At 41.8% G+C, this 24,490-nt stretch overlaps 1 protein-coding gene across 10 annotated transcripts in view; it reads right to left on the reverse strand.

Annotated features, from left to right (window-relative positions):
• The window catches only part of Nckap5 (NCK associated protein 5), an 887,342-nt gene that overhangs the window by 174,571 nt on the left and 688,281 nt on the right, over positions 1-24,490 (reverse strand). For all 10 annotated transcript variants that reach the window (XM_076941060.1, XM_076941057.1, XM_076941058.1 and 7 more), the window contains 2 exons: positions 22,021-22,059; positions 14,101-14,220 (listed from right to left, as the gene is read on the reverse strand). In XM_076941060.1, the coding sequence (XP_076797175.1) occupies positions 14,101-14,220; positions 22,021-22,059 (159 nt within the window). The remainder of the gene's footprint in view (positions 1-14,100; positions 14,221-22,020; positions 22,060-24,490) is intronic.

Raw genomic sequence — 24,490 nt, forward strand, 5'->3', positions numbered from 1 at the left:
CGGACAGCAACAGGCCTCTCTGACCTGCATAATCAGATCTCCAGGAAAACATCGCCAGTGCTTCCTCCCTCTGTACTCTCTGTCTCTTGCATTTCCAAGTCCTTACATTTATCCAAAATTCATAAGAATGGAATGCTCAATGACACATTTTTACTGGGGGGGGGGATTTGAAGGTTTCTGTGATAAACACTTATTGCATAAAGTTTACTAAATCCAGTAAAATCAGGTTTTCTTATGTGAATATGAAAAAAATAATGCCTGAATGTTGTTTTCTAGAGAGTGCATATTTTACATTTATATTTTAGCCGCTTGGTTTATTAAAATATAGTGCTGATTTGTGTAACAGATTTGAACTTTAATTTAATATTAAAAACCCCAACACTAGTTTGGACACAGCACCCTTCCATTTTTTTTTCAAGTTTTAAATTCAGCCTAACTGGATTCTTCCTCAGATAAAGAGCCACAGGACTCATTCTTGAAGGTCACAGCGATAGAGACTGAAGCTAACACAGTCCTCCTCCAGGGACCTGTCTTTCTGCAGCGCTCTGTGAGTAAATCTGATACTGTTAGAAGGTCTTGGGAAAACCAGATAAAACAGAATCAAGATAAAACATCTTCCAAACAGCATGGATATGATTAAAGTCAGGATCTAGGATCTGTGTGAATATAAATCCCAGTATTCTGATTACCAGGCTGGGGAGATGGCTCAATGGATAAAGGGTGTACCACACAGTGTGAGGACAGGAATTCAGATCCCCAGAGCCCTTACAAAAGTCCAGCAGACTTGGGGCCCAGCTCTCGTCTCAGGGCACAGAGGCTCTGACAAGGGGCTGCTCATGAGCAAGCTAGAAAAATTGCTGAGCTGTGGTTTAGACTGAGAGATCTTGCCTCAATTAATAAGGTGTGGCGCAATTATGGAAGACTCCCAACATCAACCTCTATCCTTTGTAAACGTACGCACACATGGGTACCTCTCGCAAGCCACACAGACACAAAAGAAGAGATTAGCACCAAATTTACAGCACTGCTTTTCAGAATACAATGCACTCTTTTTACAAAAAGATTTATTTTCAATTATCTCTCTCTGTCTCTGTCTCTCTCTGTCTCTCTCTGTCTCTGTCTCTCTCTGTCTCTCTGTCTCTCTCTCTCTGTCTGTCTCTCTCTCTCTCTCTGTCTCTCTCTCTCTGTCTCTCTCTCTCTGAGGTATGGGGAGTGTTAGCATATGAGTGAGGGTGTCCATGTTTTTGGATCCCCTTGGAGCCTGAGTGATAAATGGTTTTAAATCATACGACTTGATAAGTTCTAGGAACCAAACTCAAACTCAAATTCCTCCTTTAAAGTTCAGTTTGCTACTACCTCCTGGAAGGCTTTTTGTACTATCCCAGTGTGGTGGTTTGAATAAGAATGGCCTCATAAGCTCAAAAGGTTTAAATGTTTAGTCATAAGAGAGTGGCACTACTTGGTCTCTAGGGGGTGTGGTCTTATTGGAGGAAGTGCGTCACTGGGGATGGGCTTTGAGGTTTCAAATGCTCAAGCCAGGCCCAGGGCTCACTCTCTCTTCCTGCTTGCTGCTAATACAGATAGAGACCTCTCAGTTACTTCTCCAGCAACGTGTCTGTTTGTGTTCGCACCTGCAGACATCCCACCATGGTGATAATGCACTAAAACTCTGAACTGTAAGCCCTCTTCAGTCAAATGCTTCCACTCGTAAGAGTTGCAGTGGTTATGGTGACTCTTCACAGCAACAGAAACCCTAAGACACCCGGGTATTACTTTTTGCTTTGAAGACTCATGATGGTAAATGTTTCTGTTACATTTTCTACTTAATAGACTGTGACGGTGTCAACTGTCAACGTGGCCCAAATTTGGATCACCTAGAAAGAAAGTCTCAAAGATTGTTTAGATCAGCTTAGACTGTGGGATATCCTTGATTGCTAAGCTATATAGGAGGCCTCCCCTCACTGTGAGCAGCACTATTCCCTATGTCTGGGCACTGAACTGTGTAACCGTGGAGAAAGTGAAGTGAATATAAACATATGCATGCATGCTCTTGACTGCAGATGTGACAAGATGCCTCAAGTTCCTGTCTTAGTTTTTCTGAAGTGAGGAAATGTAACCTAAAATTGTGAGCTAAAGTAAACCCTGTCCCTGCTCCCCAGCCAGGCTGCTTTTTGTCAGGGTCTTTTTATCACGTAAAGCCAGGTAAACTAAAACAACACACCTCACTCTTGTTAAATAATGAGGTCTTTATATCTAACTCTGTGTTAAAGGTCTCTGTGTCTTCAGGACAACCTTATACTGCCACATACACACTGTAAGGAAACTTTTGTGACAGGTATCTATATATGTGTGCATGAGTGTGGAGGTCAGAGGTCAGCCTTGGCTATGGTTCCTAGGTACTGTTCACTTTTTTTTTCTTTTGAGACATGGTTTCTCTATGGTTACTAAAACTACCAATTCAGTTAGGCTTGCTGGCCAGCAAGACGCAGAGATCCACTTGCCTCTTTCTCCCCAGAACTGAGATTACAAGTGTGCATCACCACATTTAACACTTTAATATGAGTTCTAGGGCTCAAGCTCAGGACCTCAAGTTTGCAAGGCCAGCACTTTACAGACGGAGCCATATCCCTAGCCCCTCAGTGACTTTCAGGTAATATAATGAAGTCACACGTGCTAGCTGTACTGTGATTATGCCTGGAAAGCCTTATCGGGTATTCTGAGCACACACATCATGCTTTAATGAAAAAAAAAATCCTCCACCATCACTAACTAGGGCAGACAGTGACAAGCAGGTCATAGAGCAGGTGACCCCTCAGAAGCTTTACTAGGCTATCCATAGGGTGGCAAAGCAATTAAATTTGGAGAATGGCCAAGATTAAAAGTCAGAGAGGATGTACATAAAGCCTTGTATGTTCAACTCCTTTGAATTGTAAAGCATTAGTGACACATTTCCAACATCTCTTCAGGGGCCCTATGGACCCAAGTACACTGCTCCATTTCCTCAGTCCCTCGCGTGGTCCAGCATGCAGAGGCACCTGAGTGGAGGACATAAGAATTTTCACTGTTCCTGGTGAGATGACGGTTTGTGTGGTACCAACTACGCTTTTGAAAGGAACTTGTTTATATTTGGCTGTTGTCTAGGTTTAAGAGACTATGAAGAACGGAAAAGTGGATACCTTCTATTTGTACCTTAAAATTTACAGAAAGAGTGCTTGGGGTCGGGCAGACTCAAACTCACACCTAGGAAGCAGCAAGGGAGCATGTGTCACTGTGACTGAAGACTTGCCCCAAAGAAACAATTCCCCACAGATACAGACAAGGAGCCAGTCATTCTATGATAGAGGCCCCGTGCCAGGTTATACAGGCACTAGGCATAAAGACAGCAGAAGAAAACACTGAAAAATAGAATAAACAACAGGAAGAACAACAAAACAGAACTTATTTAAAGAGGAGAAAAATTTCCCCTAATCATCCCGACTTCATGGAAGCGTGAACTTCACCTTCTCATGTGCCAGATATAGGACCTTGCTTGTACATACTCATGTGTGTGCAGAGGGAATTCATGTTCACATGTCCAAATCTTGTGATGTTGTAGGAATGTGTGTGTGTGTATGTGTGTGTGTGTGTGTGTGTGTGTGTGAAGGTGCATATGAAGTTCTATGTGAGTCACGGTTCATGTGGGGGGAGAGGCAGGGGGCTATGTGTGTGTGGGGGGAATACATGTGAAGCAGCATATATACACACAGGTGCATGTGCACATACACATACACATGTGCACATGTGTACCTGTACATGTGGAGGCCAGGGGTTAACCTCTGTTCTTGTTCCTCAGGATACCATTAATTTTTTAGAAAGACTCTTTCACTGGAGCAAATAGGTAATCTAGTTTACTAGCAATCCTTTAATGGATAACCCTTTCTCCGCCTGCTTAGTATTGGGGTTACAAGCAAGTATCACCACACAACACTTTTACATGGGTCCTGAGGTTTGAACTCAAGACCCCTTCCTTGCTTGCATGGCAAACATTTTTTTCAATTGAACCTTCTCCCCAGTCCTTAAGGACCTTTTGCATCCCCACCCTGTGACCTATGAAACAATTACGTCATCTCTGAAGCCATCCCTGTCTACCTCCTGTCAGCAAGCAGTACACTCATCCCACAGGTTCCCTGGATCATTAATCCACCCAACAGCCATCAAGGTTTACGTCTGTTTATGTTATATGTGGGAGGATTGAAAATTTGTGTGGCATGGGTCTTGGCCCTGAGAAACTGTAAACGCTCAATCGATGAAGCAGAGAGTCGTGCTCTCAGAATACCTCCACCTTCCCTAGCTGACCATCCTACAGCAAGCAAAACATTTCGTTCAAGCACTGGAATGTGCAACAGAGCTAAGCCGCCCGATCACCGCACAGCACCGAGTCTCTGCAGAGAAACAGCTATAAAAAGGCCTCTCATTTGCTTTAAGAATGAATAGTATTTCTGCTGAGACGGTTAAAGTGTGTCCCGTGCAAGCCTGAGAACTGGAATTTGGAGCCTCCGAAGCCCAAGTAAATGCTGTTTGGCTCCTATAATTCCAGCCTCAGAAGGTAATGACAGGGGATCTCCAGAGCACAGTGATTGACAACACTGCCCCTACACTCAATCTCTGGAATTGACTGACAGTTTGCCTCAATGAATAAGGTGAGGGAGCAACTGAAGATGTTTTCTGACCTCAGCCTTGGGGCCACACATATTAGTAAACATATGTACATAGATCTGAGCGCACGCGCACACACACGTACGTACACACACCCGTACATACATGCAATCAGGGCAGCAGGCTAGAACACACTTTGTAGCATACTCAAACATATTATTTAACAAAGGCTGGGACTTAGAGAAAAGGATGAGGACATCAACATCTTGATTGAGGAGTGAAAACGAGCACCTGACGCTGCACACACGGGTTCCGAGAGAAGACTGCGGAGAGGAAGAAACAGTCTTTCCTGCCTTTGCACAGGATGCTCCTCTCGCTTCCAGTTATGCTTTCCCCTATACACTGACCTCACTCTGAGGCATGGCTTCCTCCCCTAGGTCTTCTGCAGCCCCTTGCAACTTGACTTCCTTCTGCCACGGCGGCATCCCAGAGGCTTCATCCTGGAGCACAGGCTCCAAGGGACAGGACTTTCCTAAATCCTTGGAGGTCACATACTTTTGGTTTGTTATAGAACTTTATTCATTTTTAAAACTTTTTTTCTTTCAATTGTGTGTACACTGTTGCCCGCAGAGGCTAAAGAAGAACACGAGTTCATTTGGAGCCAGAATTATAAGTTGCAAGCTGCCCAGTGAGGGTGCTTGGGATGGAACTCCGGCCCTCAGCATGAGCAGCACAGAGCTGCTGAGCCATCTCTAGCCCGTGTCATATATATTATCTTATTTTAAACTTCATTTCCTAATAGAAATGACAGAAGATGTAATCTGTACAAATCATTAGCTGGAGGATCTAAGTGAGTTATTCTGCAATAGAAAATGGCTATTAGTGTTTAAATAAAATCGAGAAGACCTGGTATCTTGAATTCAGTGGCTGATTAATTTGTTATCATTTTAAAAATGATAACTTTGAAAAATTCTATAAATGGCTTCATGCTAAGTACACTTAAAATGTAAATTAAAAGTTAAATTTTTAAAACTGTTATCTAGGTAGATATCCTTTTGTATGGTTCCTGGGCTTTTCTCGTATATGAGGTATGCATATATTTTGTCAGTTTTGAGATGGGTTAATTTTGCTTCCAGGATAATAAAGTTGTCATTCAACATTAAATCATGGCTATTTTATAACATGCTTTGTTGAGATAATACAGAGATCTGACACTTTACTATGTAATTTGGTGCTTCTGTAGATCATTAAATTCTCAAGATATTGATGTCTGTGGTTTGTTAACAGAACAAAGAGGGATGACAGGGTTGGGATGGACTGGGATGGTGTAGCACTGTGACCAAAGAAATGGCAGACACAAAGGCACAGGGGAAGAAAAACCTACCATGTCCTCCATGGAGTGACACTATTTATTCTTGGCGCAGTGGGGAGAGAGAAAGAGAAAAATGACACAGTCAAGGGTGAAGCAAGTCTATTAAGAGCCTTGGCTGTGCTATGAAGACAAAAAAAAAAATCACTTTCTGCCCTAACCTGAAGATCCTTTCCCATCTTCTCTATTGGTTCTTCCTTGATCTGACCTGTCATCTCGTCACTGAAAGCCCGACCCTGGAGGAGCTGTGTGATCTTTCAATGTCCCTTATCTCACAGGGAAGCCATTTTTGGTCCTCTGACAAATTAATATCCTTCCAGTGCTCAGTGTGTGAGTCAGTATCCCTGATGGACATTCTCCATATGTTTCTACAGCTGACTGGCACTCATAATGGGAGCACGGAAACCCTCTGATGATGCTGAACAGCAGAGTCACTGCCAGCAGCTACACCATCATTTCAACATCCCCCAAACCCTAGGAAACTGTGCCTCCCTTCAACCTTGAGAATCTTTCTAAATTAGACATCAGTCACATGGCAGGGTAGAGGACATTTCTGTGATGGGCATTCAAGTAGCTAAGGGGCAGAGCTGATCCATTCCAGAAACTCATAAAGTAAACTAATGTTGGCAGAGTATGAGCCATAAAGTGCTCCAAACTTTGGGGACACTTATGGCTTCTTCTGTAGACTCCTTCTTGCTCAGGAACAGTCCTGGTACAAGGGAAGAGAAAGCTCCCATTGCCTGAACTCGACAACTACTGAAGCATTTTTGCCCTCCATGTCCCTTGCCTATAACTGATTTGCTGAATAATCATATTGTCACTATTTATGTATGTGGTGTGTACTTATGATGAATTCTGTTGTGTGCTGATGTGTGTGAGGGCACACATGCCCAAGCACATACATGCTGAAGGAGAGTGTCTGATGTATTGCTAAATCAGTGTTCACCAAGGCAAGTTATCTAAGAGAGAGGGTATATTTGGATTTATGGTCCACAATGATAGGGACAGCATGGCAGGAGAAACAGGAGGCTGAGAGCTGAGGGATCACACCTTGAACCACAAGCAGTAAGCGGAGAGAGTAAATGGAACTTGGCTTTTGAACCTCAAATCCTACTCCTAATGACAGGCTTCCTCTAGCAAGGCCACGTCTTCTAAACTTCCAAAGTGTCACCAACTGGGAATGAATTGTTCACAGCTAGAGCCTGTGGGAGATCTCATTCAAACCACTAAAATAAATATATATTGAGAGTATATACATAAGTACTCTTAAAATGTGCTAGGCCAACAGTTGGACATCCATGAATCTAATATAATGATTCTTCTTCATCCAACCCAGAGAAAAGAAGCTTGGATGGCCCTGGCAAACAGTAGGGAAGTACAGATCATGTATGTATTATGAATAGTGACATTGCCTGTAGAAAAGGAAGAACAAAGAAAAAGAAAAAGAAGATCGAGAAGAAATCTCTTGGCCTCAAAGAGATTACTGCTGTGCTGAAGTGAAACTCTGAGGAGAAAGGTATAGTGGGATATTTTCCCCGTATATTACACTGTATTTGCAGTAAATCTCAGTGATTGGGCAGTATGAGAGGTAGGTGGAGTGAGGAGTTGGGAGGTAAGAAGGAGAGGAAGGGGAGGAGAGAAGGAGCAGAAAGAGAAGGAGGAGGGAGGAAGCAACCATGGAGGAGGACAGATGGGTTGAGAACAGTCCTGGGTAGCAACTTATATCAAAGGTTAGATATTGAGTAACTATTCTAATTATGTGGGCATCTTGTTAATTGAGCATTTCTAAATATATAAATCCATTAGATAATCTTTAAGCATTAAGAGTCTTCATTCTACCGGGTACCGAGAGAATGACGGGTATTGTCTGGGGCTTAACAGAGAGCCATGAGGGTAACAGGGTCGGCCCAAGATCCATGCTTTGGGGTATGGTCTCTATGGAGCTGATTGGCAGAACCAGCCACAACAGTAAAGTCTTGTGGGTGTCAGGACCTGTGTTTCTAGCTAGCCGGAGCCACAGTCAGAGCAGGAACAGTGGGAACATGGCAGCTGCCCAGGAACAAGCTGGACAGAACACCATTTTCTAAATTTCTCCTGTTTCAGAAAGGTCCATTGGGCTTTATAGGAAATTCTTCCCTGTCACAAGAAATCAGAATTCCATTATTCTACACAAGCTTATAAACTGCTCAGTCATGTGATACAGATAACTAATACCTGTATGGTATCTAGTAGTGAGAACATATAACAGGGACAGCAATGACTATGAAAATGCCTGAGAGGGTGCAGCATGACCTTGTCGTCAGAAAGGGGTGTGTACGGTTTGTGAAATGGTATCAGTGCAGAGTGTGAAGTGCTCTGTCAAACTCGACTGGCAGATTTATGTCCCCAAAATAAGGATTTTTAGAAGAAAAACATGACAGGAACATGGCCTGGTTTTATTTCTGTTGCTGTGATAAAAGCATTATAAATAATACATTACTTCATTACTGAAAGTTATTTAGAGTAGGAAAAGTTTATTTAGCTTATACTTCCAGGTCCCAGTCCATCACTGAGAGAAATCAAAGCAGGAGCCATGGTGGAATGCTGCTGGTAGTCTGACTCTCTGGCTAAAGCTTAAGAAGTTTTGTTACACAGCCTAGTACTACCTTCGCAGGGAATGGTGCTGCCCAGAGTGGGCTAGACTCCCTAAATAAATAAATAGCAGTTGCCTAAGCCCATACTACCCTAAACATACTTGATAGTCAAGAGAATCCCTGTAGACATACTAAGACTAATTGACAGACACAATTCTACAATTGAGGACCCTTTTCCTAAATGATCAAGTTGACAATGAAAGAAAAGAATTAGTATAGAATTTTCAGACCTTTTCATTTCATCATACCATCTGAAATAATAAATGGAAAAAAAAGGGGCTAGCTAAAATATGTATTCCTAAGAACTAATGACAACTGTCCACACCTTGTCAGACCCTTTTTCCCTTATTGTAAATAACAGACACAATGGCGTTCTTTCTATATATGTATGACATGGATATGGGCAGCAGGACACTTTGAAATGCCAATCAAAAAGCAGAACAAAACAACAAGAATAGCAGCAGTAACAACAACAACAACATAACTGTGTCGGTTTGAATATATGAGAATAAAATCCTATCAGAATAATGGTGACACAGGCAGAACACAGAAGACAGGCACAAAAGTTAGATGGCAGGAACCTGCTAGAAATTATTACAATGTGGTCTACTTGCTGTTACTGTACCGAGGAAGTTTTGCAATGCATCTGGGTCACATGTGGGCCTGTCATCACTTAGAATGGGAATCTAAATCATAGTCTTTGGGCAGGCAAGATGGTTCTGTTGGCAAAGTACTCATATTGCAAGCATGAAGACACGAGTTCAAACATTAGCCACAATGTAAAGGAATCCATGAGCAGTGGTGTGTGCACTTGTGATCCAGTGCTGGGGAAGCAGAAAGGTAGATCCCCAGAGCGCACTACCACTTCTACTTGTTGAGTTCCAGGCCTAGAAGATACCTTGGCTCAAAAAGTAAGGTAGAAAGAGACAGCTAAGATTGTCCTTTAGCTGCCACACACACACACACACACACACACACACACACACACACACACACACACACACAAGTTCTTTTGCTTATTCAGAAGTCCCTAAAGAGGGAAAACTAGATGGAGGTCAAACTGGGTACTGATGGAATCAGTTTCATTAGCTTTCCAGATTGAAGCCTCCCCCTGTGAGCTGCAGCTGTGTGACTTAGCTTCTCTCCACCTGTATCCCCATGGACTCAACGTACACAATGAGCCAGTACTCAGTCCTATCTCATACGATTGGAAAAGATCAGATCAGCACAAGCTCTGAATTTACCAGCAAGTGATGTAACATGGTGATTTCTGCATTTTTGTTCAGTTACATTTTGGTTATAGCCAAAGATGGGTTCTTATTTATAGACCTTATTGTTGGAGTCTTCCTTTGGAACCATTTGAGGATCTGGGATCCAGCTCAGTGGTAGAGTGCTTGTCCCATGTACACAGCCCATGAGTCAATACATCATTCTTCAACAAACAAAAGCCAAACAAATAAGAAAACTAACAAATATTTGAGGAGCAGTTCTCATGCAGAATCCCGTACATTTAATATAATTCACTGTTGCCTGTAATTTTGCTATAGTTAGACACCAATATTTAGTACAATACTGAACTCCTTGATTCCATTTGCCTTTATAGAGTAGTTAGAAACACCGGGATTTGCTTTACAAAAATAATTCACTGATACCCACCATAGTTCATTAGATAATACAGTTTGTATAAAATTACAATTTTAATTTTAAAACCTTTTCTGTGGGGGTATCTGAATGACGGTACATAATATATAAAGATCTGCGGGCAAGTTGGGGAAATCAATCTGTTTCTCTATTATGTGGGTTCTAGGGATTGAAGCCAGATTGTCAGGCTAAGCCATTTTGCCAGCCTCACATTATTAAATTTGGAATTCCATAATTACCATGATGTGTACTCTATGCACAAACTGAGTTACTGAAATAATTCACTGTTGGTGAACTTCTAACCCAACGAATGAGAGAATGCTAGGATAACGGGGATAACCGACAGGGAGCTCTACCCTAGTGGTCAGCAGTTATGAGGTAAAAATGTTGTTCTGTGTGACTTTCCAGATGAGACACTATCATTAACTCATCCGGCTTGGGCTATTTATAGATTCAGACAGGACTGAGGTGCCAGCCCCTGACACGACAACGTTGGGACTTTATTTTCTACACTAACTTCTCAGTTCTTTAGAATTTACTTTGATTGTTATCTGAATTTAAAAAAAAAGGGGGGGGAGGTCTCCTGAACCTGATTTACAACTACTTCTACTCCCAGAGATATCAAGGCATCAATGGAATCAAGAGAACGCTCATTACCAAGCTCCACATTTTAAATTTTAGGTTTGTGCTCGCCAACCTCAGCAGAGCGTTGTTCAGCGGTTGATGTTGCTTTCTTGGCTTTGTGGTATCACTATGCCACCTAAGATGCCCTTGATATTCCTGAGATCGATGATTCTCCTGCCTCAGCCTCCTGACTGCTGTGACTGAAGGCAGGACCACTGTGCCTCATTACCCGGATCTATTTATGAGTTACTAGAACCTGCCAGCTAATTCTTAGATCTATCCTTTTATTTTTTTAACTTGGTTGTGACTTACAAATGCCTTTTCCTGACACTTATCATTTATCTTACTAAGTCACCATGAATCTAACCATCATCTTTCTATCTTGCCTTTGGGGTGGCTACATCAAATGGTTAAGAATTGTTGAGCTGTCTTCTTTAGAGGAGAATTTAAACAGTTTCCTAAACATATAGGAAATGACTTGATATCCAAGGGGAAAACTTCCTCCAGAGTCCCCAGGGAGCAGCTGTAGGGTCTGTACTTTTTACAGCCAGGTAGACACAGGTCAGTTGGCTGTACTTTCTCACAAAGCCTATTCACACACTCTTCACAGCTACACAGGATATCAGGCATCCATATAAAATGAGAAATTTTCAGAGAAAGAGAGAGCACAAAGTTCCCTTATGTTTATGCAAATCAACCTCCCAGCTCTCAAGCTGGATTTACTGCTTATTCATTATCCTATTCAACAAATAATTACCAAGTGTCAATAGGTGAAAAGCAAGCTCAGGTGGTTTCTCTTTTATCTCCATGGTGAGTACATGTTCTCACTTAATCCCCAAAGCAACATCAGAAAACTCTGTTGTGAGTGAAATAATGAATAGATCAACGGCAAATCCTGCTACTTCCTCGAAGTATGACTATGACACACAGGTGTTAGACAGCAGGTGTTCTAGCTTCATTTCTGTTGCTGTGGTAAAATACCTTGACAAAAAAAAAAAAAAAGCAATTTAGGGGAGAACAAATTTACTCTGTCTGCAATTCCAGGCTACAGTCCATTGTTGCAGGGCAATCATGTCAGGAAATTGAGGCACCTAGTCAATCACATCCAAAGTCAAGAACAATGAATGTATGCATGCTCTGTGCTCAGCTAGATTCCTCTATTATAAAATCCAAAGACTAAACCAATGGAATGGTGCCGCCCACAGTGGACTGGGTTTTCCCACATTAAAGCAATAAAGACAATCCACTACAGACAGCCTCATAGACCAACATGGTCTAGATAGTCCCTCACTGAGACTATGTTCCCAGCTACTTGTAGGTTCTAACAAGTGAAAAGTTAACATTAATCATCCCAGCAGTCATTATATTCTATCATTGTTTTTCATGGGTCTCTTAACAGCCTGTCATGACTGTCAAGTTGACATTAACCTGGGCACATCTGCGAAGAAGGAATCTTAATTGAGAAAATGCTTCTGTAAGATTGGTGTCTATAGGGTACTGTCATGATTAGTGACTGATGCAGGAGGGCCAACCACATTGTGGGCTGGTGGTCCTGAGTTCTATAAGAAAGCTTAGCGAGCCATGAGGGGCAAGCCAGCAAACAGGGTTCCTCTTGGCCCTCTGCTTCCGTTCCTGCTTCCAGAGTTCCTGCCTTGAATTTCGGCTCTGACTTTCCTTCATGATGAATCACAACAGAGAGGTGACATTTATAAAAAAGGTGAAAGTTGGTTTTGGACATAGTCTTTACCACAACAATAGAAAAGCAAATTAAGACACAGGCCACCTTTAGCAAGAATCTCCTATTGCAGATGGCTCATGAAGTGCAAATTCCTTGGTGAAGCATATAAACTTTGATAACTAACACTCAATGAATAGAGCACAAGGTCTGTGGATAGTCTGACCATCTGCCCTATTTGTGAGGGCCAATGTAAAAGCTGTATTGTCTCTGGCATATGTGTTTATTCAATAAATAATCCATCAGAATTTACAAACAGGGACTGTAGATCCTTCAACACCATTCTAGAAGAGCCTTGAGTTAGAACAAGCAAAGCAGAAAAATTCACGAGCAGGCAACAGCTGTTAAATGTAATTACAATATCAGGTCTTAATTGTAAAACTGCAAAAGAAATGGAGCCTCTCGCAAACTCATGATCCCCAATGACAAACACTGATGGTGGTCGGGTCCAGGAAACAAAATGGAGACACACGGTTTCTCCCTGTGGCCTGCCAACAACTTTTGAGCCGTAAATTATAAATTATGTTCCAACAAATAAAGCAGAGAGGAAATTAATTTCTAAAACGAGATCTACTTTGTAATTCAAAGAGCTCTCCTTTTTGAGATGAGGGGTGGGGCTAACTCTTGTTACTATTTTACAAACTCTGTTTCCTTCTGTGAGCCGCAGCCTCTCATGATTCCATAGAGGAGTACTGAGACGTTTATGCCAAAATGCAGAGAACAGATGAGGGACTCAACCACTGAGAAAACATTTCAAGGAGAATTTCCAATGACAATGGGAATGCTCTACTTATATACTGTCCAATGTAGCGTGTGCAAGGTTTGGTACTCCTTGGTATGTTTCTAGTGGAGCACAGGAAGTTAACTTTAGCTTTATGAATTTTTATGTGTTCCTGATGTGTGTGTGTGTTCAAGTGTGCATACATATACACTTGATTGTAGAGGCCACAGGCCAGCCTTAGGTGTTGTTCTTTAGGACACTGTCCTTGTTATAGGAGACAGAGTCTCTTGCTTTGATCTGGAACTCACCGTTTGGCTAGATTGGCTGGACAAAGAGCCACCATTCTCTTCCTCCCTGACTCTGGGATTAGAAGAACTTGCCACCACACCTGGCTTTTCAAATATACATTCTGGGGATTAAGCCCAGGTGGTAATGCTTGAAAGGCAAGCACTTAGCAGATGGCAGTGATGGCATCTCTCCAGCCCAGAGGACGGACAGGACAGTCTCATCTTTCCTTTGCCTGTGTACTCTTCTTTGGAGTTTTTCTTTATGAGAGTGTAACTTTCCAAAGTAGAGAATTTGAGAGACAGTCACTTTTAAGGACAGCACCTGAGACAGTGTGGCACTGGGATTTTTGTGCAATATGCCTTACACCTGGAGAGGCTGGCAAACTTTGAATGCAAGCAGCTTCCTGTCAAGAGCTTTTTAGGAGCAAAGGCCGTTTTTCCACATAAACACATACCTGGAGGAGCACGTCAGAAGCTGGTCTGACTCGCTGTTGGAACAGGATGCTGAGTGCCCGGTTCTGTTGCTCCAAGTCAAACACTCTCGTTTTCAACTTTACACATTCCTCCCTTAGATCCTACAAAAACACACGAAGAGGGAAAAGAAAGTCTGACCAAAAGATGCCTTTGCATATTACAGCTGTATTCTGCATGATACTTCAGACACATTAGGAAAAACCATCATTGTATTCTTCAAAGCCTCCAGAAAAATAAGTCATGAACAACATTTTCTTCCACGGACGATTGTCTGATGGAATTGTTATGTTCAGGGAAGACCAATTGTACAAAAATAAATAAATAAAGCACCTTGAAATCAGACATGCATTAATGCAGTCTCCTATTTTTGAAGGCAGTAAATCTTAGTGATATAAAGTCAATTTACATTTCTACCTATATATTATGCTTCTTTGATGTCTTCATAAAAGCAATCATAAAGTACTAACCACAAGGACAACAGTATTTTTACAATGACTAGAGAACGGATGAACTAGAGGAGCTAGCACTTTAGATGCAGCCTCCAGTGTCATTTAGGGAGTGAGTTGAGAGTCTCAGCACTGTGACTACGTAGTCACTGATGCATTTAGTGAAAAGGAGTACCTCTGAATGAAGGGATGTGCGTGCGCACGTGTGTGTGTGTGTGTGTGTGTGTGTGTTTGTGTGTGTATATGTGTGTGTGTGAGAATACATGTGTTTGTGTGTGTCTCTGCGTGTGTCTGTGTGTGTATCTGTGTCTGTATGTGTATTTGTGTGTGTATCTGTGTGTGTCTGTATGTGTATATGTGTGTGTCTGTATGTGAATGTGTGTTTGTATGTGCATGTGTGTGTATCTGTGTGTCTGTATGTGTATGTTTGTGTGTGTCTGTGTGTCTGTATATGTATATGTGTGTGCGTGTGTGTATGTGAATACATGTGTTTGTGTGTCTCTGTGTGTGTCTATGTGTGTGTGTATCTGTGTGTCTCTGTGTGTGTCTGTGTGTGTCTGTATGTGCATACGCATGTTTGTGCATGTCTCTCTGTGTGTCCGTGTGTGTGTGTGTGCGTGCTTTCATGTGTATGCAAGAATATATACATACGCAGATACATGAACACTTGTATGCAGATATATAAACTTCATGTATGTAAAGGAATGAGGGCAACTTTGGGTGTTGTTCTTTAGGTGCTACCCACTTCAATTGTTTTTGTGGTGTGTGTGTGTGTGTGTGTGTGTGTGTGTGTGGTGTGTGTGGTGTGTGTGTGTGTACATGTGGTGGAGGACCAAGCAGGACAAAGGGTGTCCTACTAGCAAATCCCAATAATGCTCCTATTTCTGTTCCCCACAGCTCTGGGGTCACAGTCACAGCTATGCCCATGGGTTTACACAGTCTTAAGGATCAAACCCAGGTCCTCAGGATTGGACAGTGTATATTTTTAGCCACCTCATCACCTTACCAGCCCCCATTGTGTGTGTGTGTGTGTGTGTGTGTGTGTGTGTGTGGTGTGTGTGTGTGTGTTTCTCTACACCTTGTTTTCTAGAGTACCACCCAGGAAACTTGGTTAGAGGAAGAGGACTCTTAGATCATCGCGTTCTGGGGTTAAGTTCCTTATGCTTGCAAAGGAAACATTTTGCTGACTGAGCCATTTGTCTAGTCACAAGTAAAGGCATTTAAACTACCACTGTATCTTGCCTGTTCTTCAAACAGGTTGTCTGGAGAACTCTGGGCTCAGTCCCAGGGAGGGAACACAGTTAGCCCTTTTGTGTCAGTGTTGGGAGCAATTGCTTTCAATAGTTCAAGTTGTTTAAAGAACTTTTCCCCAGCTCATGGTCAGAGGAGCTGCTGAATCGGGCCTTTGGGGACTCCACAGTGGGGCAGCCTCCCTCCCAGGCTGCGATACCAGTCCTTGTATGAGTTCAATGGTAATACCCTCTCTGATAAGTTCCAAACTTACAGCTCAGATTCAAGGCTCTTCAGAATCTGGCCTCTTCCTACATTTCAAGGTTCATCCACTGCTGCCTCTCAGAGCAGTTTTCCAACGTGCTGTTGGAATATCTTACAGTAGTTTAAATGTCCTTTTTAGACCCCTTACCTGGCACCTACGGAGACTGTTCCCTTGTTTAGACCCCATCAAGCCCCCAATGCCTCTGCTGTAACTCTAAGCATAAAGCACTTTGTGTTCCCATCATCTTCTTGCTGTAGGCCTATCTTGTCAGCTAACTGACACATCCATAAGGAGAAAAGCCCCAGCACAAGCAGAGTTCTTTTTCCTCTCTCGCTCTCTCTCTTTTAATGTACCACTGGGTACAGTATGAGTGAAGTAGATGTTCGTGGTTTATTTGTTGTGTTTGTTATAAATGTTAGAGGAGATGATGCTGTCAAATCCCCTGGTAACCTGCATAATACAGAGAACTCAGGTTTGTCAGCACGTCAGGTGGGTGGATACCTGCTCTCTGCCATTGACAGTGATGGGCTAACATAGGCCCTGAAAGGTAGGGAGAGCACCAGCTGGCAGTGATGTTTTCCAGAACTCAGAAGTGACCCACCTTTATTAAAAGACTTTGTGTGAGTATGTATGTATGAAGTGTGTGTGTGTGTGTGTGTGTGTGTGTACATGCTCATGTTTGCTTGTTGGCATACACACATGTGCACGGAGGTCAGAGGTTGGCATACACACATGTGCACTGAGGTCAGAGGTCAGAGGACCACTTGAGTTGTTGCTTCTCACTTTCCATGTTCCTTAAGACAGGGTTTTATTGCCTGCTGATGACCTTGACTGGTCCTGGAGCTTCTGGGAATTCTCTTCTCTCTGCCTTCAGTGTCTTCAAAGGATGCTCAGGTTATAACGCATACTTTACCATGTTCAGCCTTACAATGGTCCTGGACATATGGACACTTGTACACATGTTTGAGAGGCAAAGATTTTATCTAGTGAGCCATCTCTTCAGCCGTATCTAATCTGACATTGTGATATGAGTTTGTCACATAGTGTTCACAACTGTCTTGGGACAAAGGCAGCTCACACAGCTTGGGCATACCTGGCCTACATGATAGCTGTTAGAAGCCTGTTCCATATCCACCTTGGCTTCTAGAGATACAGGGCTTCTGAGGCTGAGTGTGAACAGGCACCATCATACTCTAAAGCATGGGTTCTGTTCATGGGGGCAAAGAAACCTTTCTGAGCACTGCACCCCGTACACTGCATGCACTTTTCATCTTTTCTGGTTAAGTGTATGAAGCCCACACATACAATGTTTTTAGCTGATCCATGTCCCCAGATGTGTGGTTAGAATGGAGACCCTATGAAGCCAGTCCAAGAGAGCAGAAGCATATATTCTGTGCACGGACGCTCCACCATTTTTTTTTTATAAGTCATTCAACCTCTGCTTATCACTTATGCTAATTTCTGTTGCCAGCATGCACATAACACTCTCTGCTCTCAACGCTAATTGTTTTCACTACTACTAATTAAGTAATTAATAAAACCTGACTGTGGGGCAGATAAATATTAATAGTGCCCATCGGCTGGGAAAACACAAGCATTCTGACTCAAAGGAGGCGGCAGGGAGCGCACACAGAGCGGTGTCAGTTTATAAGAAGAAAAGGGAGCATGAGGCCACAGTGTGGAAACTACCCAGCAGCACAGGGGCAAAGCTAGGCAGTTCTTCCCGTGGGTAAGATAACAGAAATGAAGATAGTTTCTACTGAGCTTTCATTTTCACACTCTTGGGATGGGTGTGTGTACAGTGTGTGGGTGTGTGTACAGTGTGTGGGTGTAAGGCAGAGAACAATGGGAGCCTTGCCTCTCCTTCTGCCAAGTGGTCTGGGTAACTGAACTTGGGTCATCAGGCTTGGCTGCAAGTGCCTTTTCCCAGTGAGCCATCTCTCCACCCTCTACAGAGAGTTTTCATACAAACACCTGAACTTCAACGGCCACTTGTATTATTTAAGGAACAGTGAAGGTTAATCAGTGGGAACACAGGCATGAAGCCTGGGGACAATTTGATTGTCCAGCCCGGCACATGGTGGGAGGGAGATAGCTCTGTGCTATTCACATGCCAGACCTTCTTCTTGGTATGACTGGGTTGTTTCACCCGGATGTTGGTCTGAACAATTCTTGCTAAGACCAATATTGGTTTTGGATTGCCCTTGAAAAAAATAGAAGGCATGGGAGAGAGGCTTTTGTGTATCATAAGAGATGACACATCTTAAAACTGGATCATTTAGGCCTAGAGAGATGGCACAGCACTTAGAGTATGTGCTCTTCCAGAGGACCAAGTTTAGTTACCAGCACCCATTTTAGTTAGCTCACAACTCCCTGTAACTCTAGTTCCCAGAGATTCAATATATTCTAGACTCAGGCACTGCATTCACACACACACACACACACACACATACATACACACACACACACACACAAGCATGCACACATGCACCACGCATCCTTACTTGATATTATAGGTGAATGATGTGGTTGTTTTTATATTTTTGTTTTATTTTTAAATTATTTGTGGTGTGTGTGTGTGTGTGTGTGTGTGTGTGTGTGTGTGTTGGCATGTATGCACAGGCATGTGGGCATTTGAGAAAAAGAGGAAAATGACAGACATAAATCACTGACAATTTCTGTCATATAACCGGTGCCAACTACCTCTACCTTTGGAATTAATTTTCTCATCTGCATGTGGGTTGCATTTATTTTCCCCCAAAATTATCTTTTTTTTTGAGGTGGTCTTCTGTAGCCCAAGCCCCCTAAGTATTTAAGAATGATCTTGAACTTCAGATCTTTCTCCTCCCTCTCCTGTCGGTACTACAAATCCTGTGCCACTGAGTCAGGCTTGTGCAGTACTGAGAATGGAGACCAGTGCACACTAGATAAGCCCTCTACCCACCAAGCCATATCCTCAGCTCTGTTCTGTTTATAACTGAAGAGAAACAGCTGTCTTTTTGAAGCAATTTTAGGGTCCTGTAGAAACCAGGAGGTGCACATTTTGCAGAATGTGAGCCCGTGGACATTCCAAAAACCACTACATGACTTTCTGTTTGGTGAAATTCTAAGGGCATGCTGTCCCATGGTAGCTCTTCTCTGTGTGCCTAAAAATCCATCCTCACTGCAGTAGATGGATGTGTTTACCAGCTATTACTTGGATTTGTGTGGCTACTTTTTGGTGGCTGACCTAAGGACCCTGCTTTCTTCTGCAGTGCACCAGACCCCTGAGGCACCGTTAAAGAGACAAGAAGAACTGCTTCCGAGGGCTGCACACAGGGCTGCAGAGGCTCTCCCTTTGCTGTGGAATAACGCTAGCACAGAGCAACCAAGAAATGAAAGGTTTCAAGAGACAAGGGTATCTATGCACACTGTGGCAGAAATCCGGGTTTATCCACTAGCATCTTATTTTTACTTTCTTCCACAGTAGATGAACAACCTGTAGTTTTTCTGGACATCTTTCTACCTACAGTGAAGCCCCATTTACCAGTTTTCTTAGGTGTAGCTCTGTGATGAAAATCTTCTCAAGGAGATAGACTAATGACCTTTGGAAGTTTCTAAATATCATCTTACAAAAGAGCTGGGGACTAGTGAGATGGCTTGGTGGATAATTTTTAAGCCAGTACTCACACAGTGGAAGGAGAGAATCTCTGATGTACATATACATGCTGAGGTACATACACACCCACACATATAGACAGATAGTAAGTAAATAAGGTATGTAAAGGTTTTGTTTGTTTTTAAGATAGCTGGTATGCTATCCTCTACAAACTCTTCTTTTTTTTTTTTTTTATTCTGATGATTGAAATGCAGCAGGCACAGTGACTGGAGCTAAAGCAGTTATTTTGGACCTTTAGTCAGAACTAGGAATTGTGACTTCATCACACAGGGAAAAAAAATGAGAGGAGTCAGAGACATTATGGACTCAGAGTTATAATACTACATTGATGACCGAGCGACTTAGTACTGAAAAAGAGTCTTTCAGCTTATGTCAGCCATCACTATTTTACAAATCTGTTCCTTACAACAGAACCCAACTCTAAATAACATCCATGGATGTCTGTATTTACATGATGTTGATATCAAATGTGAAATAGTTAATAAATACTTGCTAAAGGAAATTTTACAGATGTCTAGCAAAAATACTGTCATAGTTCATGTGCAATGTAAATTGAAATAATATTTAAGAACATCTGCAAGACAGGGTAGATGCCTGATAAATTTCTTTTCTATTAAGACTCGGTAGCACAAAGTACTTGGTTCTTTACAGTCAGACGCTTGAGGGGATGCTACAGAAGCTGGGAATCTTTTAGAAAAGTTTATACTTTGAAGAAATTGTTAAAATAAACAAAATTTGAGGGAACTAGAGTTTAGACTCAGTGAGAAGTGGCTAGGATAAGAATCACTGAATAAAATGTACCAAATCTGTCAAATTTGGGCAAACATGTATTTACTCACTCTGGCTGTGATTCCCATGGTTAATACAGACTGTCTACTTGACAGGATCTAGAATCATCTATGAAATAAACCTTTCAAAGTGTCTGTGAGAGGATTTCCTAGACTGAGAATACTGAAGTGAGAAGGCCCTCCCTACATACAGGCTAACCATTCCGTGGGCGGGGGTCTTGTGCTTCATATGAAGGAGAAATCAAGCCCAGGGCCAGCACTCATCTTCCTAATAGCTGGCTGTAGATACAATGTGACCATTTCCTCTAATCCCTTGCTGTGGATGCAGTGTGACCAGCTGCTTTGTATTCCCTCTGCTGTGTGATTTCTGCCTCTTGGTGGTCTGAATACTTGAACTGGAAGACAAAATAAACCACTCTTTCCTCGTTTCTTGGGTCAGACATTCTGTCACAACAATGTGGGAGATAACTCATAAATAGTTCTAACTCTGAGGTACTATGTGCGGAGGCTGGATGCACAGCTGAAGAGATGATAAGAGATTTTATGTTTATTTTGTATTGATTTCAAAATAACACCCAAGTAGTGTTTCCTGTCTTATATCAGACTTCCCCATGATCTTGAGATAAAAGAGTGTCATCTACATGCACACTCCATAGAAAAAGGATTCAGGCTTTAAGGAATTAGAACACTTTTGTAATCTCAAAGCCCTCTTGTTGAGTCCAAGGCCCCTTTGAATGCTGTCCCCCAAACGACTTTCTTGTCCTAGGAGCTAGAATGACTCACCAACTTCTTTAGTTTGCTTTTCAACATAAACCCAGGAGTCTGATATTCCTTTTGGGAACTGAAAATCTTTCATTTTTAAAAAGGTTTCTGTGCTGGTGAGTATAATTCTCAACTTGATCCAACCTAGAGTCATCTGGGAAGAGAGTCTTAATAATGAATTGTTTAAATTAGAATGGTCTGAGTGCATATATATGGTGTTCTGTCTTAATTTCTAAGTGACATATTTTAGCCTACTGTGGGCAGTACCATTCCCTAGACAGGGAGGTACCCTGAAGTAAAAGAGAGGACAAAGCTAACTGAGAGCAAGAAAGCAAGGAGCCATGTCTTTACTTTCTCTGCTCTTGACTGTGGATATAATGATGTCAGTTCCTGCCTTGACTTCTCTACACTGGGCTGTAATCAGGAATTTTAAGCCAAATAAATACTTGCTTTGCTTTTTTTCAGACTATGTGTCACTGCAACAGAAGTGAAAGTAGATTAGCTTCCTTTCACTTTCTCAAGAGCTTAAATCGTATGAATAAATTAGCTATGTGTTGGTATTACTTCTTATGCAACACACAACACACACAGACACACAGACACACACAAACATACACACAATTGCAACTCTAGTCTAAGTAAACAAACAGCAAAGTTCCACCACATCTATGGTCATGGTTCCTTGGTTTGGCACTGTAATGGGTACTCCATTCAAATTAGCACTTCAAGTAAAAGGCAGAAGGTAAACCTACCTTTTGAGTGAGTAGAGCTCGAACAACTTGGTTGGCTACCTATAAAAAGGAAAGAAGTTGTTGGTTATAACAGACTATGAATGCATATTCATTTAACAAGTCCTTCACAGTTTCCAGCCTGTAATGAGCCCCTCGTAGTCCTCTCCCCTCTACCCATAAAAGATCTTTCTCTGTATAACAAGCATGTCCTTCTGGGTAATATTTTGCTATATCCAAACGTGACCCTGTGGCCAATTACGATGATTCAGCTGGGAAGAAAATTCACACCTTGGCTTTCACATTTCCATATTTGGGGAAATAATCTCTTTCCATATGTATTCCACAAAGTCTACAAAAATAAGCAGTAAGAGAGCCCATTCTAATGATCTGTGCACAGTTTCCCTGCATTGCTGGTAATTACCTCTGTTGATACTTCTATTCCATACCTGTCTTCATTTAAAATGACTGACAACACAAAAAGATACACAGATGAGAATAGGGCAGCCCATTTCCTGTGTGGCCCATTTTGCTCCTCTGTCTTCTCCTACATCCCTCTCTGGTGTTTGCCACTTATACCAGAACCTGGTAGTTGTTAAGTTACTCCACAGTAGAAAAATCCCATCTTTGACTTTGGGGACTGGGCACATCCCAGCTCTCCTTTCTTCCCATATGACATAGTTCCAACTAGCAAGATATAAGTAGACTATTTTTCTTGGGTCTAGTAGAGTCTGTAAAAAGAATGGAGGCAGATTACCATTCCTTTCTTCTGTGTGGGGCCTAAAAGTGATGACAGACAGAACCCAGCTATACAGCTCATCATAATACACTCAAGGAACCAAACAATCAAGTAGCCTGCACATATGTTATGAAAAGATTATTAAATCAGTCTTGGTGTCCATCAAATAAATAAAAAAAAAATGTAGTATGTCAACACAATCCATAAAGAATGAAATCTTGTTGGTAGTAAAAAAATGGATAGAATGTTAAACAAAATGATTCAGACACAGGAAAGATAAAATAACATGTTATTTCTCATGTGTGGAATCAATATGTTTAATAAAGACATGGAATTAGATGGAGGGCTATTTGAGAAGAGGAAGAAGATCGATAGGATGGAGGAAAAGAAACAAGACAGAACAAGAGGGAGATGAACATCATCAAAATGTGTGTTCTGTACATGGAAGAAAAGATATAGCAAAACCTTGTATTATTCATATATCATAATTTTAAAAAGGAATGCTGGCACAAGAGCCATCTCTTGATAACAAGCATCATAATGCATATTTAGGTAGAAAAACAGAGAAGGCCTTGTACTAATCTTGTCATGGTTTCCACTGTCTGCTGCTGTACTTCCATTGACTAGGCACCAGAGTTACTATTATTCTGAGTTTCTTACAACATATAGCAAGCATAATTCTCAACATTATATTGTATATGAGGCAAGGTTGATGTGTATGTCTGTCTATCTAGGACTCCTTATGTAGACAAAAATGACCTTGAGCTTCTGACCTGGGATTACAGGCAGGTACCATCACACCTCGCAAGTCACACTGGGATGGCTCCCAGGGCTTTACACATGCTAGGCAGGCACTGTATCAGGGGAGTCCTAGCCTGAGCCATCACTAATATCCTAACAGAATTTTAATTTTCTTCAAGCAACTTGGGACCTCAGAGAAAGCTATATTCCTCTTCAACCGAAGACAAGAATCATAATTAAGCTGAGCCAGCATTGGCATTCCAGGCCATTTCAGTGCCCACGAGAGGGGAAAGCATGTAATGTTAATCATGGTAAAACCACAACATGTAAACCTAACAGTGTGTCTCCGAGTTTTCAAAGATCTAGCAAGCTCTCCACAGAGTTCTTCAGCATTTCTCAATGTATGAATTAAGATCATAATTTTATTGAAAATTTAAAAACACAATAAGGGATGTCTAATGCTAACCTTCAGTATCACCTTGAAGTTATGTACGATATGGATACCCTTGATAAAATTCATTGCAAGTAATTAAAGTACGCAGGTAAGGTTTAGTGGTCTATGCGCATAGACTTAACCCTGAGGTGACTGAGGCAAGATTCCAAGTTCAAGCCCAACCTGGACTACATAGGGAGATCTTTTCCTCAAAATCAAAATTAAGATTTAGAAGTTAATTAGTTATCTATGCATGTCGTATATACAATATAATTTGTATGATACTATATGTGTGTGTGTGTAAACTGCATATTATAAACCATTGCCTGCCTAACTGAATCTGATAAACATTAGTAGCAAAGTTAAGGACCTAGAGCAGTGGGTGTCATCCTGTAGGTCATGATTCCTTTGGGGGGTCCATTACCCTTTTACAGGGGACACCTAAGGCCATTGGAAAACACAGATATTTACATTATAATTCATAACAGAAACAAAATTATGGTTATGAAGTAGCAATAAAAATAATTTTATGGTTAGGGGGTCACCACAACAGGAGCTATATTAAAACAGGAGCTATATTA

The sequence above is a fragment of the Arvicanthis niloticus genome, chromosome 10, assembly GCF_011762505.2.
Source record: "Arvicanthis niloticus isolate mArvNil1 chromosome 10, mArvNil1.pat.X, whole genome shotgun sequence".
Classification (NCBI taxonomy): Eukaryota; Metazoa; Chordata; class Mammalia; order Rodentia; family Muridae; genus Arvicanthis; species Arvicanthis niloticus.